Genomic DNA, 26,589 nt, shown 5'->3' on the forward strand with positions numbered 1-26,589 from the left:
TCTTGGTGTGTGCTTGGGTTGTCATTGTGATTTGCAGGGAATCTGCCATTTGCATGTTGATATACAGGTGTCCTATTAAAGGTGCAGAGTTTCATATTGTAAGCTATCAGAATTTATGGTGATGTTACTGAGCCTGACTGCTTCCAAAATTATGTAAGGACTTGTGTATCATCTTTTCTTTTTTGATCTGCATAGTCTCATCACAGTTCAAAGAATGTATACTTCTACAGTAACAACCATTATTATTGCTAAGTATATGAGGTTAGCAATCCAGAATGAAATTTTTATCATTAATTCAAACAAATTTTCTTATAGAAGTTTTGTGGTTTTTTTTTAAGGTGAGGTTACAGTGCAAACTGGAGATCTGTTGCCATGTAGGATTTGTGGAAGGACTTTCTTTCCAGCAGCACTGGTAAGTGGTATGAGCGCTATTGGCTTTTAGATCTGAGGAGTTGATATGAGAGTTAAGCAATGGTCACTATAGCTAAATAAAGTAAATCTAGATGCTTGGGTTTTGTGGAAGTTTTGTGGGGTTTTTCCCCCAAATAATTATTGATTCCAGTTGTCTCGGTTTTGAAGCTCCTTAGAAGGAGGTTAGTTTTATTTCAGCATCCCATCACTTTCTGAAAATACATGCTTCTAAACGCATCTTCTCTAGGGTCACAGAATCATTCCTTGCCTCTGCAGATGTAAGGCCTAGCATTATGCAGTTTCAGCTAGTAAATGAAGTGTTTTGTTATCCATCTTCAAAATACTGTGTTCTGCAGTCTTAATAGCAATTGGTCTGTCCTTAAATATGAATATAGATTTCGGACACCTCTGACTTGTATTGCCACTCAATGCACATGCTGCCTGCCTACCATCATTTTTTTTATTTGCAAGGAGCAAATACAGATGTCTCCTATTTTTTTTTCTTCATTGCCCAAGTTTTTGTGACCGTGTATACGCATTCGTGAATTCCTGTATTTCCATTTTAAAAGTAATATTTGGCATAAAAGTTTGAATGAAAGCAGTCTGATCTTATTCATAAAAAGGGAAATAACATCTTAATAACTTGCATTTTCAAAACTAAGTTTTATATTCTCCTTTTGTTTTTCTTCTGCTTGTAGAAAAAGCATGGGCCCATTTGCCAAAAAACTTCTGCCAAGAAGAGGAAGACATTCGATTCCAGCCGACAGAGAGCAGAAGGAACTGACATTCCCACAGTAAAACCTCTTAAGCCACGGGTATGTTGTAATTTACTCCACATATGAACATTTTAGGCAAACTATGTATGCATTATAATAAGGCTTATTTCTGCTGGCAATTAGTGATAATTAGATCAACTAGGATCTGGAAGAAATCTAACTGTAATGTTGTATACTAAAATAAAGCACGTACTTAGCTTGAAGGAAGAGCTTCAAACATATAAAGCTCTTTCTTTTTTGGCTTCTTAGCCAGAACCACCCAAAAAACCTTCCAACTGGAGACGAAAGCACGAGGAATTTATAGCAACTATACGAGCAGCCAAAGGACTTAATCTTAAAGATGGTGGAAAACTCCCTCCGCCACCTCCGCCATCATATGACCCTGGTATGTAAAACAGTTGAGTTCTTTAAAGATTTTTTTTTTAACTTAATTTGTAAAAATTTGAGTTGGAAAGGAATTTGTTGGAATACAGTATTCACAATTTCTGGAAGGTGCCTATCTGATTATCCCTATGCAGACGCTGGTTTGTGAGCCTGGGCTTGTTCTTAATGTGTTGAAAGGTAGTTGTGACCAATTTGCAGCTTGCTGGTGTCTTACAAACCATAGGCTGGACGTATTGTTTCAACACCTTGTTTCTGTCCACAGCACTGGAACTGCTCAGAGCAGACTACCTTTTTAACTAGCTGCCAATGATGGACACCCACAACCTATTTACATTGTAGGAATGCATGTCAACTACATTCTCCAAATGTAGTCTCTCCCATTTCTTGCTGAATTCACATTTAGTTTTATATATGCAGCGTATGCTCTAGTGTGCACGTGATCCTTCCTTGTGTGGTGGGGGTATTTGCGTTTTGGATACGTGAGATATGTGGGATTTGTATTAATAAGGGAGTGACAGTCCTTGGGTGCTTTCAGAACTGAGGCTGGGTAAAGTGTTGAAGCAGTCTGATGTGAGAGAGAAGGAAATACACTTTCCAGTTAACTTCTGTGATGTGTTAGTAGGGTGGAGGATATATTTCTTCCTTTTGTCCTGAGAGTTAAACCATTTGATCAGCTCAATGGCTGTTTTCAGAAAGATTAGGAAACATGGAAAAAAGCATCTGTTTGCTTCTGCCTGCCTGTGGTCAAGTGAGGATGTGAGTGTTCCCTACCTTGTTTCTCTACAGGAAACGTGCTAGTCCAGTATTAGGATTATAATTGTGTGTTCATAGTAAGAAGTGAAGTTATATTATTCGGTGTTCAGTACACACTATCTTGAAATGCCATATGCATTTTAAAGTAAAGTAAAACCAATAGCTAATGCTGTGGATAAGAAACATAAGGCTCGATCATGGAAAGGATTGTTAATAATCTAGTTGTGTAGGTTCTGAATTAGAAGCAGAAGAGCCCAGAACTAAATCTAGCTTGGAAAAGCTACTAAAATGGTGCTCCCTTGGTTCCAGAGACCGCAATGAGTTTGAAGCGAAGGAAGTAACTCTATTCAGCCCACTTGAAAGCAGATAGGATGTAAAGGGAAGAGAAAGATACTGTGCCTCAGTTTTTCTTCATTCCGTTTTTTACTTTTTCCAAGCTGAGTCTTACTGTTTTTAGTCTCCTGGCTTCATCCTACTGCCAGACTGGTAAGACTTAGGAGGAAGGAACCAGGAATGAAGAGAAGATGAACCAATTGATCAGTGGATTCTCTTCTCACAAATAGAACAGAACAAAAATAGAGCAGGGGCAGCTACTGTTGCTTGTTTTCCACTTTATATGTAGGAGAGAGGGAGAATTATGCATGGTATCACGGAGTGTATCCATCCTCTCCTACTCAGCTCTGTCTTCAGCGTGCGTATTTCTAACTAGCTGCTAGTCTTTCTTCTTTAAAAGAAGAGAGTTCTGTATTAATATTTCCTACCTAATTGCATGCTTTGAGTTTGCAAACAAACAGTATTGCTCGTTCTTCGATCTCCTGTTCCACCTTTTCCTTAGAAGAAGTGCTGAATAGCCTCGTGGTATTAAGAAGGACCTTAAGTCACCTCACTTGCATTGAACTTGATTGTATATGTGTACTGCCCTCTTATTTTGATTAGTTTATATTTTATAAAGCTTATATTGAATCCTAATAGTTTTTCTGGACAGTACAGACTGTACTTCCAGATAGCCAGGTGGCTGAGTGGTGCTAAGCAATTTACAAAAGGATGAAGATACGATCCCTGAATCTTAAAAGAGTATATATTAATCCTCTACAGTCTGATCCATTTACTTTAGTGGGCTTTGAAAGTCTTCTGTGGGAACTGAGCTGTATGCCAGATAGAAATGTATTGTCTTATTTGCTAGGGACTTCCATGGCTGCTGATTATTCATCTATTTTGCTTTTTTTTATACTTTTCTTAACTTTGAGCCTGTCTTGATTTGACTACGTAGATACTATAGTTCTTCTGCTTTCAAGTTTCTTATCTCTCAATGTACAGTTTATGTTCAATGGAGTTTATGTAAAATAATTTAAAAATCGTTGTTATCACATGAGATTCCCATGCTGTCACTTCTCTGAAGGATTCCTGTGTTCTTCCTGTGTCCTTTGCTCACGCTTCTGGGGTCACAGTTCATGGTTTGGTGGCCACTACATCATTTGACTTACTCAAAGTTGTTAATTTAAAGGTATAGCTACTTAAGCCAGATCTGCTGCATTTGGAGTAGTAACATGTAATCCAAATCTTATTTTGGATTGTATAATACCTAACTAATCTTGGAGGGAGTGACTGTTGAATCTCTCCTCATTTTCTTTGATACATTTCTAAAGTAACCTAGGAACATACTAATTAAACCTGCTTTGTCAGTGTCCAGCTCTTCTGAAGCTGATGTTTGCATGGTTTTGAATACTGTAATCTGGGGAATTCAACATCCATGTCTCTAGACACTAAAATGTCTATTTGAAACTGCAGTAGAAATATCTTACTTTCCAAGAACAGTGTATTTTAAGGGGTATATTTCCAGCATATAAATGAGAGATCTTTTAGTATTTTAAACATTTACATAGACTTTCTGTTTTTTCCCCAATGTTAGTAATAATATTTTCTGCAAGTAATACTGTTTGTAATGTGACTAAATTAAGCTTGAAAAACAATAGAGCCACCAATTACCCTGTTTTGCATGTCTCTATAGATATCTCCTAATTTTGGCTGAATTTCCTCTGATTCTTTTTTTGTTTGTTTTGTTAAATTTCCAATTTTTTTAAATGATAATTTCCAGTATTACAGTTAGTATCTCTCAGTCCTTTCAAAACTGCCAGAGGAAACAGATTTTCTCATCCTTTGCTATTTGTATGGGTAAGGTTTTAATGCATTTTCATACCTTGAACAAACTGAACTGTGTTTGTAATTTTTTTGTTTAGGCTCTTCTCTTCTCCACTTCCTTCCAGCTGATATCCCTGCCATGTCCGTATATCTCTTTGGCCAGCTTCTCTGCTGAATAGCATCTCTCAAAGTGTTTCTGATTTTTCTTAGGTTATTTCTGATCCTCAACTGCTCTTCTCGTTCTTATCAATCAAACAAGAAACATCTTTTGTGTTACATGTGGACAATTCTTTTCCCCAGCAACCTGCATTTCATTTTGAGATTCAAGAGGCCTTAATCTTCTCTGGGGGTGGGGCTGGTCTTTAAAAAACTTTAAAACACTTTATTTTGTAAAACATGTTATTAATATTAGGTTTTTATGTTTTTAAGATTACATTCAGTGTCCTTATTGTCAGAGGAGATTTAATGAAAATGCAGCTGACAGACACATCAATTTCTGTAAGGAACAAGCAGCACGTATTACTAATAAGGGAAAATTGGCAGCTGATACCAAAGGGAAGCTTCCTACTCGAACACAGGTGAACTACAACATTTTTATTAACTCGTAGCTTGCATTTGACATCAAATCAAGCTGTAATTTTATTATTTGCGCTAGACTGAAATTAGACACTAAGTATGGAATTAGACACTAAGCATGGAAGAGGTTTTTGCTTTCTTAGAAGAGTTGCAGAGATCCATAAATCAGATGGCAGCAGTTGCAAAGCCAAAAACAGTCATAAATGTAATTCAGAGATTCATGAAAATGACAGGTAGGGGTAGCAGCAGAAAGTAGAGATGCAGTATTTGTAAAGAAAGTTGAGTTTCTATTGTAAAAGTTTTCTGAATCCAATTCAAGACTGTTCCTTAAGTGGACAAAGGTACATGACTACAGGATGACTGACAGCAGTATTTTGGCTAATTAGTGGCTTAGAGGAATTCAGTCATATTAAGGTAAGAGCTGCAGTAGTTAACTTATGATGGGCACAAACGAAGGATTAAAGTGTATGTGTGTGTTCATTTTTTGGAAGCTATGAAGAGTTAAAGAGACACAAGTAGTTATGTAGTGATTCTTGCACTGTATTCTGAATCAGTGCTGGGACTGGTCTAGAGCACATAGGGGAAAGTAAGATTTGAAGGACAAAAATGATCCTGCCCTTGAGTACTCTTCTTAAAATTAACTGGTAATGAGGTGATAATATTAATCTTGTGAGACAGCTATGGAAAAAGATGAGAGAGGCTGTAGAAGCGTGGAAAATAGAGACATATACAGTTAAATGAAAAAAAATGAAACCACTGAGTTAGATAATCTTTCCTACTAGTATCATCTGTATGTATAAGAAAGCAGACTAGCGGAAACCATTTGCATGATCCCATACCAGAAACAGTTGACCTAGTAGGTAATAGTTGACTGTTTTCCCGCAGTACCTGAGATAAGTACCTATTTTGTTATATAGACAGTTGGATTTAATTGCTTAAATTTCTAGGTCGTATTTTGTTACAGTACAAACCTGCTGCAGTTAAGAAGATGCCTTCTGTAGGATCAACACCGTCATCATCACGCTTACCACAGCCAAGTGGTGTTAGCAAAACTGTTGTAGGTATGAAATGCATGATATGAATTTTCTATTTACTTTCTAAATATTAGTTCTCAAACTACACAGTAATAGTAGTGTAATTTTAGTAGCTGGAAGGATTTCTGCAGCGTTGCCCAGTGATTTAAACCGTCAAAGTAAAAAAAATTCATAGTTCAATGTTATGTGAGTGGATGAGATGGTGTCTGTTTTTCATAATACAAATTTTTTTATCAATGTTTTTGTGATCTGATTTTTTTTTTTTACTTACATATATGATGGCTATATATATTATTGTTGAAATTGATATAGTGGATTGTAAAATTCCATTTAAAGTAAAGTTGGAAGGGGCACTGATTGGCATCTATCCAACAAGACTCTTGAGTCCATAGGATTCTCTTGTGTTTTATATATTGGGTCAAATTAATTTTTTTCTGAATTGAACCTGCAAAATCATTCTGTGTAGTAATGCATAATTGTATCAAATACTGATCTCGCACCAGAGATTCTTCTGTTGCTCAATTCTGTAACTAATTTGTATGCTGAGTATGATCATGAATTGGTGAAAATGTGTAGTCAAGCCATGTATATTATAATTATGCAAACACTGGTCTTAATCTGATTTCAGATATCATCAGATATTAAACGTATCCTGTTTGTACGTACTTGGACATTCTAGACTTCTTTCTTTTTTTTTCTTCCTGAAGAAAGTAATTGACATCCAGTGTTTTTTATTAGAATAGAACATTATGTCTAAATTGCATATTTTCTATAAATTTATGGAGACATACTTGCTTTTTCTAGTATCTTGACTTGTTCATATCTTAATATTTCTAAAACTCTTGTTTTGAATTTTACAATTAAAAAAATGAATTATATCATTCCAGCAGCAAAATTTTACATTTTATTGTATCTCCATGCTTGCTTTCAACTGTAAGGTGCCTCTTCAAGTAAAGCACTATCTTCATCTGGATCCGGTGGGAGCAAAATTCAAACATTATCACCAGCTCATAAAAATTCATTGGGAATGGTGAACCCACAAGCAGGGTAAGTTTCCATTTAATGTTATTTACGCTTTATTTCATATTTATGTTGTGCTAGTTCTAGAAGTCTCTGTGGTCTGTTTCATTTACGTTATTTTTTTTTCCCTGTGAGCTTCAGAAGTGTAGTGTTCTGAATTTATCCTTTATTTATAAACACAATTAATGTTTAAGGAACACTGAGGTAGGCAAAGATGCATTTTCTAATGTTTAGAATAACAGCAAAGGAGGTCCAGTGGTAAAAATAGATAGAAAGGAGATTAAAAAGTAACAGAATATGCAAACTGGTTGGAACTATAATTTTGTTTCTTTGTAAAAGTGAAGAGACTTAAAAAAGGAGAAAACATCAGGCATAATTTCATGCAAATAAAAGAAAGAGGCCTCTGCCACAGACCACAAGCCAATTGTGACAGGATCTTCCCTCTTAGCACAAAAGGGTGGATACTTTCCCTCTTCCCTTGCGTGTCTTAAAATACTCAAGAGACAACAAATGAATGGGCACAAATAAGGCAATGAAAACCAGCGCACTACAACAGCAACGAGAAGTGGTAGACAGATTATTAGAGTTCAGTGAAAGTGCTAGTGTGATCAAGGCAGTTACTGGTATTTTTCTGGGGGCGTGGTCAGTGCACACTATCTCAAAGAAAAAATGTATGGAACGGATTGAGGAAAAATAGTGCATAGAAGTTTGAGGAGCACCAAGGAGCACTGATAGAAAACATAAAAAATACAACAAAGTGACTGCAGTTGTAACATTGGTGATTGACTCCTACAAAAATGAGTATCAGATTGGTGAAGGCTGTATATGGTAGAGAAAAACAACAGTTTAAGTTTGTGAGGAAGAAAAAGGATTTTATGAAAGAGCTCATGGGTTGGATATCTTTAATTACACAAAACTAGTGATTTTTAGTTTATCACTCTTAAGTCTTACAAGTTACGCACAAGTATGAATTACAGCTCTGTCATACCTCCCTCCTAACACCATGTAGCGTGAGGATGCAGTTCTGTCCCTCCTTGCTCTGCCCATTCATACCAAGTCTTTCAGACACAGACTGGAGGCAGAGTCCATGAGGCTGTCAGAAATTCCAACCCCCCTCCCCCCCTGTGTCCTAGTAGTCTTCGGTCTACAGGTCAGCTTCACTGTTGTTTGTAGGCATCTATGCTTTGACTGTTAGAAAATCCTACCCTCTGTTATTCACTGACTGATTTTTTTTTTTTATATCGAATTTCTCTGTTTTCAGCAGCTGAATTAACACCTACTGATGAGTGGCAAACAAGTAGATCTGCAAACCACAGTAAAAACTCAGCTGAGATAATTTGAAGGCATGTTTCTGACCCCAGTGGTGAATCCCAGCTGTCTGGGAAAGGCTTTTTCCTGTTGACAGAATTTCTAATTGCAGTCTATTGGTTTGTGAGTGGCCACAAGTTTTGATCTTCACTTCTTAACAAGGAAATTCTATTTAATTTTACTAGTCAGTTGCTCACTGGACTTACTGCTTTGTATTCTGTAGTCTTCCGTTTCCTCTTCTGAAGCTTGGCGGAAGAATTGTGATGTGGCCAAGCCAAATAGCAGTTAATATATGGAGAGATGTTTGCACAGGTTCTCTCTGTTCACACATGCTGTTAACTGCAAATAGATGACTTCTGGTTGGCATAGCTCTTAAATAATGATCTCTGCTGAGAGGCAGTGAATGTTAGCTTGGTTTATAAACTCATTTAATTGCCTACACAATTTCCAGTTTTTAAGAGTGTGGATGTGGTGAGTGTGTTTCTGCTTGCGGTCCTTCTCATTTCTCTGCTCTAAAAAAATTGTGTTTTATTCTTGTCTTTGCCAGCCAGTCCTTGTAATTTCTTGCTGGTCGTACTAACCAGATCTTCTCACAGATGGCTGTTAAATGTGTCTCTTTCCTAAGTGTTATACCTGAGACCTAGCAATTCTTTCTTTTTCTTTTAGCTACTTCGCATTCGCTTCTGAGAACAAGTTTGTCAGAATTTATGTCGAAGTAAACAGGTGTAGGAGCAGTTACAATATGGAGGAGTTAGGTGCCTCAGATCAGTCACTAGTGACAATTTTGGCCTTAATCATCTCAGCGTTAGTACTGGGGTGTGAGGGGAAGATATGTAGGGTTCTGTTCAAATACCTACAAAATTTTATCAGAGTAGGGACTGAGACACTAACAGTCAACATCCTAAGTCAGAGAGTGAGAACAGTTAATACTGCAGTGACACAGATTTTAAACATTAAAAGCATCTTAAAATTTAGGCTATAGCTAATTGCAGCTATAATTATTTTATAAAATAAAAGTGCTTTTAAGATTTCGTAAAAATGACCTTTATTAGGGTGAAACAAGATGTATTTCTTTTGCTCTGTTTATGATTTAACCAGTAAAGTGACAAGCCGTAGCATGAGATCTGGGATTCTGTTGTACCCAAGTCAGGCAGAGCTCATGCTGCAAGATGTCATGCTCTTCCTTCTGAGTTGTTAGTTAACTGATTTACTGAGCAGTGTTGCACATGTATTGTTTTAAGGGCAATCTCTCAAATGGAATGTTAAGCAATCGTGTGATTTCCCCCCCCCCCCCTTGGCAAATATTTTAAGTCTACACACTATTTTGACCAGGTTAAATTCCAGGTTTTGCTGTGAGAAACCCAAAGGCAAACTGTAATTTTTTTTTGTTGTTTTTTACATATTAAGTGAAACCTTCCATTTTTGCCTAGATTGTTGTAATTCTGGATTTGGCAGAGGTAATAAGGCTTAATAGTAGAATTACAACTATATTGTGCAATATCAAGGATGAATTATACATATGTTGGTGGGGGCAATTTCATCAGGCACTGCCTCTTTCTGTAGAATCATGGTACCTGTTCTTTGTGATGGATGTGCAAAGGGGCAAGAAATGACTATCTGCTGACTAATGTGACAGCCAGCAGTCATTAAAATATACAGGCGTGCAGTTTTCCTCTTGCTCTTTAGGTGGCACTCTTGAACTGCTGCCTGAAGCTGTGACTGGCACATGAAGCTGTTCGTGCATTTCTGTGAAAGGTGAAGGCTAAAACGAACTGGGTCCCTAAGGTGTTTAGTTCTGTAAAGGAAAGATTCTTGAATTTCATTTCATGTAAAGTTCAACTTCAATATCACAGTAAAAAAATTTATTTTGTATGAGCAGAAATGCAACCAAATTTTATGAACTCCCTTATTTTAAGTAATTTTTGCTATACTATTTTTTAATTTGAATTCTCCTCTTCTGCTTCCCAAGTAAAGGACTACTGAGAGAGCGCACCACAGAATCATCAACATAAGCTAGATTAGCGTTAGTGAGTCTTCCTTTGTACACATAGATAAGGATGTGTCAGCTGAGCTCTGCTCTAAGAGTTTTCTTTTTCTGCCTGGACGGAGTAAGAGCACAGCCAGTTTTAAGTATTAATGGAAGTGTAGCATGAGGGCATAATTTCTGAGTCCTAGAGAAGCAAGTGAGAGTGCAAGAGTAGCATGTGAGACTCTACTGTAGTCAGTAGGAAAACTTTCATTCACTTGTGTGAAAATAGGATTTCATCTTTTTGATGTTGAAGAACTGGGAAAAGGAAAATTAATTCTGCATAAATTGTAGTTAGGCTTATATTTTGATAGTGAATCATGTTAAGATCCTAAGTTTGATATATGAGTTTTAAGAGTACAGAGTTTAGCACTGTCTTACATTTCTCGAGGGGTAGGGCAATTCTAGTAAGCTGTCAGGAATAATCGCATCTTCAGGAGAAAAAATTGGGTAGGTGGTTCTTCCTATCCTAAGGCTAAGCAAACAGGCAAACTCCACCCCCACGTGCAAACTGTTTTGCCTAGAAGAACTTGACGCCACAGTTTGTGGCCAGCCAGGGATCTTTTGCATGTACAGATTAATTGTCTATGCATGTTTCATTTATGAACAGTAATTTTTTATTTATCTTTTTTTACTGGGACTTGGAAAATTACATTGTTTTTCAATATGGCAGATGAATCCTTAGAAATTACTTTGTAATTTTGGTTTTATTTTGGTGATAAAACATGCTATTTAATGTTAAGCTGATCAAAGTTATGCCTTCTGGGAATCACGTCTGTTAGTGACACATCCAGTCCAGTCTTACAGCTGATATGCAATGTGAATGGCACACCTAACCAGTAGCAGTAAATTTTAAATTCCACTTATATACTTGCTATACAGCATGTGTAGCCTTTAAAAACATTATATTTTTAAAATAGCTTGTTGCTTTCATTAAGACTGCAACTTACACAGCTTTTTTCAATGAAATAAGGGTAAATAAGAAGTTGTCTTCGTGGTCTTTGCATTTCAGAAGATTCTTATGATTGTGCTTTTTTTCATTAGTACATGAAAGGGCTGTCCACTTTGGGTTTTTTGGTTTTTTTTTTTAAGTGTGGAAGAATACTGTAGTTCTTTATTTTGGCAATATCATGAGTGCTTCTAGGTTATTGTCTTTGGTATTCTATGCTGTAGGTGCCTGGAGTTCACAGATTATGTTGATAAATTGTTAAAGGTTCAGAAAAGAGCTAAGGAAATCTCGATAGATTGCAGTGTCAAAGACCTCAGTCTTAATTCTTAGTCCTTGGGAAATATGTAAAGAGTGTGTATTTGGTCAAACAGGAATTGATTAAGCATTTCCTGAGTTAATTAGTTTGAACTAGAACATCTGTTTGGGATAAGGAGTGGGAAGAGGAACTCAATGGGAACTTATCTTACAGCCTGCATTATTTGGGGCTAAATTGACAAGGCTAAAATCTCAGTGTTCCCTGCTGACTTTATAATGAATGAACATCATTTAGCATTGCTGAATTTTTGTTCCTTATGGGGAGATTTCTTTTGATGCGTTAGAGATGTAATGTGGATTGCAAGGCTCACACCAGAAGCTTCCCCAAAACCAAATTATGTTTCAAAGTTTATAGGTTCTGTGCCTTTTAATATGATGTTACTACAGATGGAGTATGAAAAGTAGCGTGATATGGGTGTTGGAGATACACAAGAGCCTTTGCTTTATATATATATATAGCTATATTGAAAATAATATGCTTCCTTGACAACAGTTAGCTGTTTAGTAATTTTCCTGGCCTTGTGGTTTATTAAGTTTGTATGACAAGAATCAGAAAACTGCACAGTAGTTTTAAGAAATTATTTCTCTCCGTGTGAATGTGTGTTCTGTTGCTCTTGGTTGGTTTTTTCTTTATGACTTCCATTTAGGGGTGGGAAGCTTAAGAAGAGTTAAGCTTCAGCTACCCAGACATTTCCATTGATCTTGATTGGTTTGTTTCTTTATAGTTCTTTAATTTCAGAAGGATCAATAAAAATACTCTTAAGTGTCATCACTTTCCAGTTAAGGCTTAAGTTACTAGGCTTTTTGTAAGAAGAAGAAACTTTGGTTACATTATTGAGGTAGAGGAGCAGGTTTTACTCTATGGTTTAAGATGATAAAAATGCAGAACTTCACGTGAAGACCTAGTTTTTCTAATATAATTTGTGATTTCTCAAAAGCTACAGTTCTCCTTATGATGATGTGTGGGAGGGATGGTGGTGTGTTTTATTTCAGGGTTTCTTATTATTTATTTAATGTTTTTAAAATTTGATTTTTGGTTTATTCTTTCTGGTTTGGTAATTTTATGCATAATAGTAAAAAAAAGTATTAAAGTATTGCCTTTGTGTACACTACCATCTATTGTGAGTGAATTTTTTGATATTAAAACAAAGTTGCTTTTCTTTCAGGCTTTCCTATGTTCTTTTCTCTTCTCCATAAAGGAAAAGAGAATGGAAGGCATATTATTCTCTCTGGGCACAATGTTCAGCCTTCACGAAAAAAAAAAGTGAAAAAGGAAGAATTTTCCTTCCTGCCAATTCTAAAGTTAAGGAGGCTTGTACTTGCATCTGTTATTTTCTAACATCTTAATACAGTTACTATGACTTGTAATGATGAGCCCCCTTTTCTAGATGTGATAAGTTTGACATTGAGACCTATTCTTAAGAGAAAAAAGGCCAAATGTGAGTGCATTGTGCAGATTGTGAGGATAACTGTCAGTAATTTTTTGTTTGGTTTAAAAAAGAATATAAAAAAAATATTCATTGGAAGCCTAATCCAAATATAAGTCTCTGAAATCCTGTCTTCAAAGGACAAAGAACCCTTTTGTTTGGTGGATTATTAAAGTTGGATTTGTACACTTTTTTAGTCAATGGGGATTCTTTGGGAATATAAATATTTAACTGTGAGTAATTTTTTTTTGCGATAACTTGAATAGCAATCTAGCAATCTCCTTATGAGTACCCCTTTATATATTTTAGTAGTAAGATGGACAAGTTAGGCCCACCACTGCGAACTGGAAGAGATGTGCAAAGGTATTATGACACTGATACAAAAACAGACAGTACCATCAAAAGACCAAATGAGTTGTTGCCTGTAAAGAAGTAAGTATTACAAATCAGTGTGGTTTATCTGTTTTGCAGAAATGTTCCTCCAAAGCATTGGAATAGTAAGTGTGACCTTGACTGACATCTTCTGCCCAGTATGTCTTCAATACAAATGCTGTGGGAGAAAAATATATAATGTAATTAGTATAAGTATCTGTTTCATGCTAGATAAACAGCCTCATAGTAGGACAGGAAGGATGAAGACTTTTCTCAGATTTTATTTCCTCTGTCACTGACTGATTATGGATTGAGTAATGAACTTCTACCTTTGTAAACCTGAGATAAAACTGAATTTGCATCATGTAAAGCTGAAGTAAGCATTTAAGCCTGATAGCTGTACAGGTATCTGCCTTACAGGCAAATGTTTTATGACAAAGTAGTTTTATTCTCTTAAAGTCAAATATTTATCTCTTTCCTACTGTAAGATAGCTCTTATGGTCCAAGAATGTAAGCCAGGCAGACTTTGTAATGAGAGGTAAAGTCTTTTATTTAAGTCCAACTTACATCATATAAAGACTTCTGAATATTCAGAAAATTTAAGATCTAAGTTTGGAAGAAAGGGTATTCCAATCTTTTAAAAAGGAAATAAATACTGTGTTGTAGATAACCCTTTGATATAATTTGGAAGATGCCAAATTCAAATAGGCTGATTCTTCATAAGCAATACCTTACAGTATATTGCAATAGAGAAATTAGTAATGAACTATGTGGCACATACATGGAATGTAATGCTTTAAATAGTAGAAATGTGTCTAAATCTCTTAGTGCTGTTTTAGTGTCATAACCAAAGCTGAAGTATCTTTGAGACAGGCCCAGAATATTTGAACTTGGGTTTCTACTTTAAGAAGCAAAAGGAATGAAAAGAGATGGAGCTCTTTTTAGACAAACAGAATTTTGTTGTTGTTGTTGTTCCTTTGCATGTTTGGTTAGAGCTATAAATCCTGTGAACCATCAAAAATTAGGTCAGTTTTTCATTTTATAATATATTACTAAGATGTTGAAAATTTGGCTGAGTGAATTACTAAATGTGCTTACAATAGCCCCTATGCATAGAGCAGTGATTTGATTTTTCTTGCTAAAAGAACTTCTTTAAGAGTATAGGTACTTATTCTGCTCTTCATAACATCACTGTTGTTCTTACTCAAATGTCCATTGAGTTTGTGAATTAAAAGTACCTTCTTTGCAGGAGGTTATTCGATATGTTGTGGGCCAACATCATTTGACAAATGAATAGCTACTAGCCATTGTTAAATTCAGTATAACAATGTGGATGGTTACAGTTCACAGCAAAGGTTTCTGGACTTTGGCTGTTAGTCATAAGGAACTTATGATTCTGCACAGAACTATGAGCTGTTGTGACAGTGATAGCTCTCAAGAATATCTGAAAACACCCTGTCTAGGAAGCAGGCTTGATATTTCAGCATTTTATGACAAAATCCAACCAAATTGTGAATTCATAAATAGGAAAAGACAAGATTCTTTTAGAAATTTTTTTCAGTTTTTCATTTTGCACGCAGTGGTAATTCAACTAGATGTACAACATGAGCTGCTTAAGGAAGCAGAGTCACCTTCAGTGTTACTTCTTTTGAAATTGAGAATGGATAATAAACATCTTTAAAGGTATGCCTGGATTTTAAGAGTTCAAGGTGGCATTGGTACACAACTTCATCTGCTGTCGGGCTCCATTAATATTTCACATGATACAACTTAGAACAAGGATTTATATAGCTTTGCAAAAACAAAGAAAGAAATCCAATCAAACAGAAAAAAACAACAGAACTGGACAAGTAGATAGAAGTGGCAGAGGTTGGACAGATTGGAGGAGACCAAGCTTTGGTGGCAAAAGTTCGGATAATCAAGAATGTCTGACTTTGTTGGAAGACATCTGTCTCTAGAGATCAGATTGCAACTTAAGGATGCAATTTCAAGATTTATCATCAAATCTACATGAAACCTGATGCTAATTATTTCTCTAGATCTGGGATGAATAAAGTTGTAGACAGTGGCAGCCTGCAACTTCTGTTGATTTACTCAAAAAATGGCAGAAATCATTGCAGTTAACTATAAGACTCATTAAAGTTTCTAGTCTGAAAATAGATTTGGTTTTTATCTGTGTTTTTAGAAAACTAATTGGGGAAAAAAAATCTTCAGAAATTTTGTAAAAGCTATTTTTAAACACTTCAGAATTAAGACATCCTGTTAAACCTTTAAGGAATGATGTTTTGTCTGTTCATGGGACTCTGCTTCCCTCAATAGACGGGTGGACAGTGTACTTTCAATGTGGCTTTTCAATATTCTGCACCCCCCCCCCCCCCAGGTTCAGTCAGTGGTCTGTGTGCTGTACTAGACGCCATACAAATCATGTTTTTAAGACATTGATTTCTGGGAAATTTCTCTAGTATACACCTAGTATTAAAGCATAAGGTGAATTTTCAAAGTATGAGGGTATATTATACATATTTTAGAGAATTGAACAGTTGAAATACAGGAAAGAATAGCGGACAATTTTTCATGTTGATTTCTTTCAAATATCTAGGACTCCTAGCATTGTGTTCAAAAACAATTGATTCAAAGTGCACCCTGAAAAAATTGCAGTTTAAGAAATTAATGCTGTTAGTTTTGAAAAAGTAGTGTGTTGGTCCAAAGTTGAAAATCCAGAGAAAACTGAGTCAGTAATACTTTTGAAAAAATTGTTTTAAATTACTTGGAGTTGTCTAAACAGAAATTGAGACACAATTCTGTTGTTTGCCTTATTGTCTGATCATCCCTGATCCATGATGATGCATACCTTTTCTGTGTCTACAGCTGAATTTTTCTTTATATGCTTTTCTAGTTTCCATAACAAGTAAACTAACAGTCCAATATGTTCTTTCCACTATTGAGCTCTAATGAATTTTACTCAATTATAAGCAAAGGTCTGTTTGTCCAGTTTAAAACGAGATGGGGGAAATAACACAAGAGAGAGTATTTAGCATTTGTACTGTTGTGCACACTTGTAACAGTGTAATTTAGGTTACATTTAGAACTTCTATCCTGAAATTCTGTAACTCCTGAAAGACTGACATAACTTTTGATAGGTTTTAATTCTGATACAACTTAGGTAGTGCTTTTCAGTCTGCACAGTATTTGTTTTATTTAAAACCATCTTTAGAATCTCCTTGCTAAATGGGAGGGCAGACGGGAAAACTAATGGAGAAGTTTGAACATTGGTGTTCTGCCCAGTGAGCTGGAATTTTTGATGGTTCCACTCTGCCTGTTGCATGTAGAAGCCATTCTTGATAAACTTGAATACTTTTAGTTAGATATAATTTCACTTGATTTAATCTTGAATTCAGTTCCGAATTTCCACTTTTGTGTTTAATCATTTGATCACTTTTCTACTGAAGTGTTACAGTGATGGAAGGATCTGAAAAGCCATCTTTAGCCTATGCTCATAACATGAAAGAAGTAGTATTTTATGCAACATGTCTAAAATTCAGGAGTTATTATGTTCCTCAGTTTTGTCAATGTTGCATTTGAAGTTACTGGACTTGAATGCTTTTCCTTATATATACTTTGAAAACCAAACCAAGACCAAGTTTATAATGCTGAAAGGAGCAGTTAGGTTCATCTGAAGGGAAGAAAAAAAGAAAAAAATAACTTTTGGGTTTTTGTTGCTGAATGGGCTCTTGGTGACTAATTTTTTAAATGAAGTCTTGTTTTAATTTTTTTTTTAATGTCCCATGACCCAGTCCCAACTTAAATTTCATTTATGCATCAGTGTTGAGGAATGAGGACACAAAAACTTGGTGCGTCATGCACAAGATGTCATAGTCACTGAAGTCTTGCCAAAGAAGAAGAAATCCCAGTGAATGGTAATTCTTTTGAGCAATGACAAAAAATTCTGTCCTTGGTCTCTGATGATAAAAGGATGTCCCTTCCTATCTCTTTTTCTTAGTGCTACTCGATTTTTTTTTTTTTTTTTTTTTTTCAGGGGGTTCTGATGTTTCTCATCAAAGCAAGCAGTGAGATGTTCTGTATGTTTAGGATGTGCTATTCGTTGCATACTGGCTTCTCATAAAACCCATGAGTCTTGAGGGAAGCAGCTTTCACAGCTATGTGGTTGTACTATTGAAGCCAACTTTAAGAACACTGACAGGCTAGAAAAAAAATTAGACCCTAATGCCCAGCTGGGTAGACTTTCTTTTCTCTCCTGCTTCTATATATATTTATAAATATAATACTTATGCTTTGAAGAAAGAGGATCTACAGCATTACCTGAGAAGTATGCATCCCAAATAAAGTCTGTGGCTATGAAGAAAAAGTCTTGTGACTCACTTCATACTGGTCACAAAGTATTGAGAATATGGTATCCTTTCTACATTTTTTTTAAACTTTTAAGACCTGCAGTCAGCTGCTCTCAATTTCTCTGAAAGCCCTGCTGCTCCTAAAAAGTGACTTGTAGTCTGTCAAGGTAGGCATTAGAACATACTAAGCAACAAGTAGTGCAGGATATACCTGTATTTTGGTGCGATAGGAAGTGAAACACATGCACAGGAAGGGATTTGCTGTTCTGTTAGCTTGACATTGTGAGATTCAAGTCATATTCAGCCCAAACCATGCAAATTCATGCCAAAGCTCTTCTGTCTTCTCTTGGTAGGAAATAAGTTACATTCTTCATACAATTAATTGATGTGTAGATTGTTGAACTCATTTTTTTATATCATTTTAAATGCATATTCTTGTATATATTTCTGTCTGTATATAAATCATCAGATATTTATTCTGTTTTAGAGGCGCAACAAAAACACGGACATCAACCCCTCCTAGTGTGGCAAGAACCATGAGTACGGGTGCTCTAACAAACAAAAGAAAATCTAGCAATTCAGACAGTTACTCAAGGTAGCTTTTAACTTTGTGGATTTTGTCAGCAATAGAACCTTCATTAAAGGGGAGTACTTACTACAAAAGAAGTTGGGGAAAATACTGTTCTCTGCAGTTAACAGACAACTCATTGTCCATATTATTTAGCCATATAGCCATATGTTTAATAGTCGATATATTTTGCATATTTATTGTCTAACAGAACACCTTTGTCATCAGCTCTCTCAGATATGCACAGAAGACAGTGTTAGAAATGTCAAAAAAACTCTTAAGAGCTGTTGAAAAAATAAGTGAATGGTCTTTCAAATGGGAAGTGAGTGGTGCAGTTGAAATTGAATGGAATTTGCATGCTATGCACACAAATTGTCTGCCCTCTGCCCTTTTAAAGGGTAGGATAAAAATTTCATTGTTGTTTTAGCCTTTCTTGTTTTGATGAACTAAGTTTTAAGTTTTCAAACACTCCAGTTATTCTAATCAGTGAATCAGATATTTGATCCTGCTCCTAAAATTTTGGCATTTTTTGTTTTCTTGCAGGTAAGGTGGATATCTGGAGATAAGTAGGGGTGTCTGGGTAGAGTTGTAAGTTATACCACTATAAATAAATGGGAAGTGTAAGCATGAAAGTTACAGTAACAATAGCAGTAATTCACTGCAAGGGTTAGAATAATTTTGCATCAAGTTGTACTGAACTGAGTTACAGAGAATATTCTTTATCTGCGGATTTTCAGGTCCGAAGGTAAAATTGGGTATGACAGTGGAGACTACACATCCTCAGTCAATGGAGGAAGTTCAAAAAACAGCGAAGGAAATTCACCTGTACAGTTATCAAAGTTCTGCCATGAATGTGGAACAAGGTATCCAGTGGAATGGGCAAAGTTTTGCTGTGAGTGTGGAATTCGAAGAATGGTTGTGTGAACACATTCTTAAAAGCAAAAAAGAAAATGAGAAATCGGAAGCATCGCTATGTACTGCTGCATGGAAAGCTAGAGCACTCCTTCCAGTTAGACTTCATGCTGCAAACATGTTGAAACATCATATTGTAATTTTCTGAGTGCAATCTTCTGGTTACATGGTTATTTATAAACAAATATATATACTGTATATTATAAAAATAGTAGGTACCTAAAACTGTGCCATTCAAGGAAATGCTCTTTAATCTCTGTTGGAAATATTTAAAATTAAGGTAAAAATGTGTTAAGTAACTTAGGTAGCAGAAGTGGTTCAATGTTATTCTTCTCATAAATCCTACTAGATAAAAGATTATTTACATCACTTATGTAGGATAATACCCATAGGGAACCAGCCATGAGGAACCTGGGCTTCAAAAGTTTCTCCATGGAGGCATTTCTTTCATATGTGACAGTAACTTAAATGCTATGTTCTAAGTCAAAACAACAGGAGCAACTCCTTGTAAATTCCTACTTCAAAGTGCAGAAAGTCTGGATCCCTTTAAACTCTTTAACATTAGTATTCTAATTGGACTTTCCAGTTACTTCCTAGAATTTTTTTAAAGAATCAAAGTGGAAAAACTACCTGAGAATTGTGTTCACATGTAAGAAGAAAAGCAAGATTTTTGTTTGTGGCTTTCCATGTTCTGTTTTCTAATAAGAACATGTTAATATTTTTATGTATTTATAAGGAAAAAATATGGTATCATCATTTTATTAAGTTCCTTTTGTTCAGAAATACTTGTCTTCCTCCTCCTGTGCTCCACCATGACTAGCACATTTTGTGCTTTTTGTCTTTAAAGGTTTCTGACGGTCCCGCTCCTTTTTTCTCTTCCCTCATTTCATGAAGGAGAGACAAAGTCTATGCTTATCCTACCTAAATGTTGAACTCTTATTTTGAAAACAGCCTTCCTGATGTATCCAATAAAAAAAAAAATCCATAAAAATGTATGCAATTAGAGCAGTAGGACTTGATTGTAGTGACTATTTTTTATTCTTGTTCCTGTGCAAATAGCACAGCTTACATATGACTGCATAATGGAGTAACTGTGCTCCATAGGTTTATGTGTTTAATATCTTACATGTTTCTTTGCAATTTTGTGTGTTCCTGGGCTCTGAACAGCAGGCTCTTGAAGTTAGTAACAGATTTCACATTAATTCGTTGGGAAGAAGGGTCAGGCCCTGGAAGTTGTTGTTGTCTTTTTTATAAATCACACAAGATATTAAAACTATTCACAAGCCGAATCACCTAACTTGTATCTGAGTGTAGTAATTTGTTTTGTGAACTTTTGCTTTGAAGTACTGGCACCATCTTAGTTATGCGTGAAAGAACAATCTGAAATAACTTAATTGTGCCTTTCCCACAATAAATACACTCTTTTTGTCAGAAATTGTTATTTCAGCTCACAAACACCGTTAGTATCAATTAATATAATTTCTTTGTAGCTTATGCAAAATATAATTTAGTGTTCCATGATAGTATTATGATCATTGTTTGCATTCTCAAAACTTGTGTTTACTATCAATGGGGCCAATTTTGAAGAAAGCATGATTGAGGAAAAGCATCTCCAAAAGCAGGTACCAGTCTTGGAGGATGAGAGATTTAAAGAGACTTGATGTAGTCATGTTGCAGACCACAAACTATTGATGTTTTAGAATTAGTTCAATGGTGTGGAATTGTCTTACACTTTTTATACAAAATTATTTTTAGACATTATCCTTCATTCATTGTAGTCTTGTTTTATTATAATTTGCATAAGCTGGCTACTGAGGATGGATGACTGGTAATGATAGTTAGAACTGACAAATCTTAGTCAAATTATGTTCTAGGTAGTTTAGGTTCTAGGATCAATATTTTTGGCACATTCATATCTGTACTTGGAAAAATTGGAATACTGCATCCTTTGCATACATAAGGCTGCTTTAGAAAATTTGCCATGGACTTGGGCCATGGAGCTCTGCAGACTGAATTATTGCAAGCTGAGTGTCCATCAGGAGACAGAAGTCCAGAATTGGTTTGATCAGTTAGTGAATCTACTGAGGAATGAATTCCTTTGACATGATGAATTTCCATTTTTTATTTCTGCTGGAAAAATGCATTTTACCATTTATTGAAAATGCGTTCTACAAAGGGAAAGTTTAGTAAGGAAATAAATACCTTCTAGGTTTTCCAGGATTGCTTTAACTGTAGAAAAAAACGTTGTTTCTCCTTTGAAATGTAGGTGGCAGGTTTTCTAGTTTCAGATCAATCCACATACAATTACTGTAATTTCTGCTTTTTGAGCTGTTTGTGTAACTCTTTGCTTCCAGTGCAGCATTTAGTAAATCACTGAAGTGATGCATCATTTACTTCATTTACACTTCTATGATTTATAGCAAAGACTAGACAGGGGATTAACCTGAACTGAAAGAATTTTTAAAAGATTTCCTGAACTTTGATTTGGCCTTACAAGATCTAGTGAAACATAAATGACTGTTGATAGTAACATTGGATAATGTGTATGTGTTTTGAATCTACAATAAATATAAACAGACAATGAAAATATAATTGACTATGCAGTTTACTACAGCATAGTGAGACTATCAGAGGCCTAGTATATTTCCACTTTATCAACTGGTTTTGTTACTGAATGACATGGGTTTCCAAAGTCTCTGATGTTATGGACCATAGACTGTATTACACAAATTATCCGCACAGATTGCTGTAATTCCATCTCAATGGAATGTTTGTTAGGAAATAAATTTGTTTTCATAATGGCCCTGCAGAACTGAATATTGGAAACAAATTTGTTATATTTAATGAAAAAAAAAAAAAAACCTGTTAAGGGAGATGGACTCTGGATTTTGAATCTTTAGGTATATTAGATGTGTCAGGAAGTTCCCAAATTTAATTTATTAATCACCTACATCTAAACCCACTTGCCCTAACCCCCCGCCCTGCCTTTATGCCTTGGTTTTCATGGGAGGAAAAAACATGGGTACGTATACTGAAAAGAGTGTTCCGAAATGTCTTAAGAATCAAAATATTGATAATTGTGAAGATAAACCCCCTAGATGAACTATGCACTGCTGATGTACTTCACTGATGAGTCTAAACTTAGCTAGTGTCATCCTCTGGATGCCTTGTTGACAGATATTTAACTTGAACTCTAAGGAATTTAGGCTTTTATATGTAAAATGAGGATGATATGGTTACTCTATTATGCATCTGTCTTTCCAGTTCTCTGTGTGTGTAAATATATATATGTATAGGGTTGTGCGTGTGAGCACACGTGTATTTTGTGAGAACTTGTAAGTTATACAAATGTAAAAAATGGTTTTGCAAAAGCAGAGTTGATACAAAACAGGACTGAATGCTACTGGAGGATTGTGAATCCTGAGACAGTAGACTATTGCAGTTTCTGTCCATCTAAAGTGAAATTTATCGATGTGATTGTTTTAATGATTTCTATACCAATGTCTGACAGTTTCATTTACTGTCTGCCACTAGATCTTCCTAATGTGATTACTGAGGTTCTTCCATTCAATTAGAAAAGGCAGCAAAAAAGTCAAAGGTAAAATTCCATATAAAGAAACAAGGAGAAGGCTGTTTTTGAGGTCTGTCCTGAGGGTGTTAGCATTCCCATTCTGCTTTTGTGAAAATCTGTTACACAAGGGATAACCTCTGCACCAGAAAGGAGTGTAAGATCATTGGAACTATACTGATAAAAGTGCAGTGGAGTTACGAAAAATACCAGCTTCAGTAGTAAAACCAACATAGCATAAGGCTTAATCTTTATATGATGTATCTTACACAAGTTTATATTTATGCATGATAGTCACACCCTAGGTAGGTTCAGAACCGGAATCTCTAAATATACAGCAAGTTAAGCATATGGTTGTGTGGATAATTATACCCTCAGTCTTACACACCACTCCAGAGAAGTGGGCATGGGGAGGTACTTCGCCACCATTTCAGCTTGTACCTATGAAGTGAACGTTTAGGCAGAAATTTTCAAATTTGCCAAAGACGCTCAAAGAGCCATTAAATTCCCCTGAGTGGATTTGAAAGGCTCAACCTTGGCTGGGAACCAGGCTGTGGCATGTGGGGAGCTCTCCATGGTGCTCTGGGCGCAGAATCTGTTCTTGCAGTGCTGCAGGCAGTGGCTGCTCAAGCTCTTCCACGACTGCTGCAGGTAGCGAGCTTCACAGGCTAGTAACTCCAAAATGTATTTTAAGACCTGACCCAGTCTTCAAGTGTCATGGAAGTTCTCTGTCATCTGAGAGCGACTAGCTCCTAATTCACCATTGCAACTGAGAGTTAGTGCCTGAAATGTAGTGTGCAAAGAGAACCGTTTTGTGATGCACCCTTATCAAATCAGTGGAAGGAGGTATGACTGCAGTAGTTTAAATGCTAATAAACAAGGCACGTAGCAGTGCACGCTGATGTAGGCTATGTAATTAGTCTGAGTATAAAAGGAATGGTATTGTCTACATATTGCAAAGTTGTGAAGAAGTGCTAGTTTCCATCACAAAGGCTTTGTATACATGTAAAGAACAAACTTGTTACAAGCTTTTTTTTTAATGTTGGCACTTTTTCAACTTTAATTCTTTTCAGTTTGACTAAGCTATGAATAATTATATGGGTTGTATGGCAGGGTAGAATTTTCATCTTTGGTGAAATTGGTTTTGGTGACTCTGAAAATAGTTTTATTGTCTTTCAAGTACAGTTCATTCCAACTTGTGATGGTTTTGTTGCTGGTTAGTTTGGTTTGGTTGGTTGGGTTTTTTTCAACCCACTGAGCAAGGTTTGAGTTAACCTAATTGTGGTAGTGGAAGAAATGTTAGGTAAAAGATTCTCTAGCCGTATTCAGCAGTTAACTTGGTTGATATTTTCTTTCCAGTATTCACAGTAGAAGAGATTGCTCTTGTGTACTAGTTTAGTGGGGGTTTGTTTTTGTTACATCATTCCAGAATACACATTTCTGAAGGATCCTCCATTCCATTTCATGTTGCGAGAAAAAAGCTTTTTCAGATTTTTTTCTTAATTAGTGTTTCTTCTCTACAAAAATAATCAATAGCGAAAACATATTTCTCCAATGTGAACATTAGCTTTTGAGTCAGCAAATCAAATATTCAGTTTAATATTGCTGAGTATTGAACTTAAGTTCTAAATAGTCGTGCATGGTTTACCATAGTTCTGTATTTGTATTCGGATTTCTGGCAGAAGCGTGAATGGATTTGGGTCCTATCTGTAAAGTGCTGAGTATTCTAGACTGTTACAATACCTACTTTATGCGATTGCTCCAACTCTTGGTGTTCATCCTTCATATGATACTTAGTATGTATCTTCATAAGTTTATTTATTAATTTTCCATGTTTTTAAATGAAGTGTTCATTCATGTGTTTGAGGTGATTAATTTTGTCAGCATTGCATTTATTATGTTTGCCTTGGCCCTCAGTACATTGAATATTTGTGTTTGTGACCATCCAGTGTTTTTTTTTCAGAATTCCTGGGTTTGTTTGCATCTTATTTGGTATATTATGTTTATTTTAAAGTGTCAGTTCTGTTTTAATTAATAAATGTAAATTGCCACCTAATGCTAATTTGCCACTTGTTAACAATAAAGCAAATATGCCAATAAAACTTCTTGTGATGCACACATTTTTGTAGCCAAATGTAAAATTGTCTTAAAATAGCATAGGGACAGGTAACATCATTTCAACCTTACAATATTGTGATGTCTTTGGTCTCAAGTACACCAGACATGATGTGAGGACCATCCACTGTCTTCTAGTGGTTGGGAGAGAACCACTTAGTTATTCTTTCCAAGGGATAGGGTTTTTTAATTGACTTCCAAGATGAGATTTGGTTTCCTCAGTCACCTTGAAAAACATGCTATACCGGGTATTTAAATCAGTGTAATCTGCTTATATAAAGTTAACTCTGTATCTCTCCTTTTTCGCAACTATATGGAGAGTTTAGTTTATGTAGAGCTTATCACTCTGATACTTGTAGTAAATCATTCTGATTTTTTTAAATAAGGCTATAAGGTATAATACTTAACCTGAGCTTGATCTGGGTTTGTTCTCCTTCATGAGATTAGAGCACTGTTTTGTTGATGAAATGATTAAGCAGGAAAAAAAGCAGAAGTTATATTTTTCCTGTAAAGTTCACTGGTGTGAGCAGAAATTGTAATAAGGGCTTGGGTTCCTGATTTTTTTTTTTTTGTTAAATACAGATGAGTAGTGACCAATTCCTCTTTTCTTTCCTCTTTTTAGGGGAAAGTTCCTCCTACTGGGCTCTTTTGTTTACTTCACCACACCCTCTTCAGAGGAAGGCAGATATTTTTCCCTTCATTCCGGATGAAATTAATGTGCCAAGAGTCTGCAAAATCTCTTGTCACCACTGAGATTCCATGATACTCCTCATGCTGGCTTCCTCTTTTTTTCTAGTTTACTGTGAACCATTCCAATCAGATAGCGGGAGGGAAAAAAAAAAAAAACCAAAAAAACCCACCACAACAAAATAAACCCCAGTGAAAACCTAAGTAGCTGCTGAATGAAACCTGTCATAAAGCCAACATCTCTTTTGCTCAGCACAAAGCTGGAGAGATAGAACTGGAAGGAAACATATAACCAGCCAGGAGAGGCTCACTGCTGCATCTTTAGCTAAAGAACTACAGCTGTACACACCTGTTTGATGGTGTCAAGTGAGATTTGAACATTGTCTTCCAGTGGCCTTCCTTGATCTGGCTTCCTAAACACCAGAAGTTCTTCCTTCTCATTATAAACCACAGAGCACCCAACTTATTCTTGCTGTTAGAAATGTGCAACGTTATCTTGCTCACAGGGGTTAGTCACCCCTTTCTGCTTTCTCATACTCCCTTGCAACAACAGTGCTAAAATTCTTTTTATGAATTTAAATACCCAAGTTGTTCTCCCTTGACACCTTCCCATAAATTCCATGTGTTTCTAAATCATGGTTTTGATCTACTCGTGTTCCTTGTTTGCTGTGGCCAAATAACTATATAAACAGAAGTGGCAAGGACTAGGCATGGTGGTGATACCCTGCAAGATTTTCATCCCTCTGCCCATTCCTGCAGAGCAGTTTATTGTTGTCACATTTGTGATTTCAGGAGAGACCAGAGAAGGTTCTCAAATGGAAGGAACAAATCAAAGAGCACAAGTCACTGAGTTTAGCAGTTAGTGCTTGCATGTAAGTGGTGACTCAAGAAATTTGGCAA

General features: G+C 35.9%; 1 protein-coding gene across 2 annotated transcripts in view; it reads left to right on the forward strand.

The window, feature by feature from the left end:
* Nucleotides 1-24,977, forward strand: part of ZC2HC1A (zinc finger C2HC-type containing 1A) — a 36,975-nt gene extending 11,998 nt beyond the window's left edge. Inside the window, exons 2-10 of one of the 2 annotated variants that reach the window (XM_049823211.1) lie at nucleotides 339-412; nucleotides 1,110-1,226; nucleotides 1,437-1,572; nucleotides 4,893-5,041; nucleotides 6,004-6,100; nucleotides 7,012-7,120; nucleotides 13,428-13,550; nucleotides 18,327-18,434; nucleotides 19,145-24,977. In XM_049823211.1, coding sequence (XP_049679168.1) covers nucleotides 339-412; nucleotides 1,110-1,226; nucleotides 1,437-1,572; nucleotides 4,893-5,041; nucleotides 6,004-6,100; nucleotides 7,012-7,120; nucleotides 13,428-13,550; nucleotides 18,327-18,434; nucleotides 19,145-19,331 — 1,100 coding nt within the window. In that variant the 3' untranslated portion in view covers nucleotides 19,332-24,977. The remainder of the gene's footprint in view (nucleotides 1-338; nucleotides 413-1,109; nucleotides 1,227-1,436; nucleotides 1,573-4,892; nucleotides 5,042-6,003; nucleotides 6,101-7,011; nucleotides 7,121-13,427; nucleotides 13,551-18,326; nucleotides 18,435-19,144) is intronic. The other variant, XM_049823219.1, reaches the window with a different exon arrangement.
* Nucleotides 24,978-26,589: the final 1,612 nt, after the last annotated feature.

Source organism: Accipiter gentilis, chromosome 2 (genome assembly GCF_929443795.1).
Source record: "Accipiter gentilis chromosome 2, bAccGen1.1, whole genome shotgun sequence".
Taxonomy (NCBI): domain Eukaryota; kingdom Metazoa; phylum Chordata; class Aves; order Accipitriformes; family Accipitridae; genus Astur; species Astur gentilis.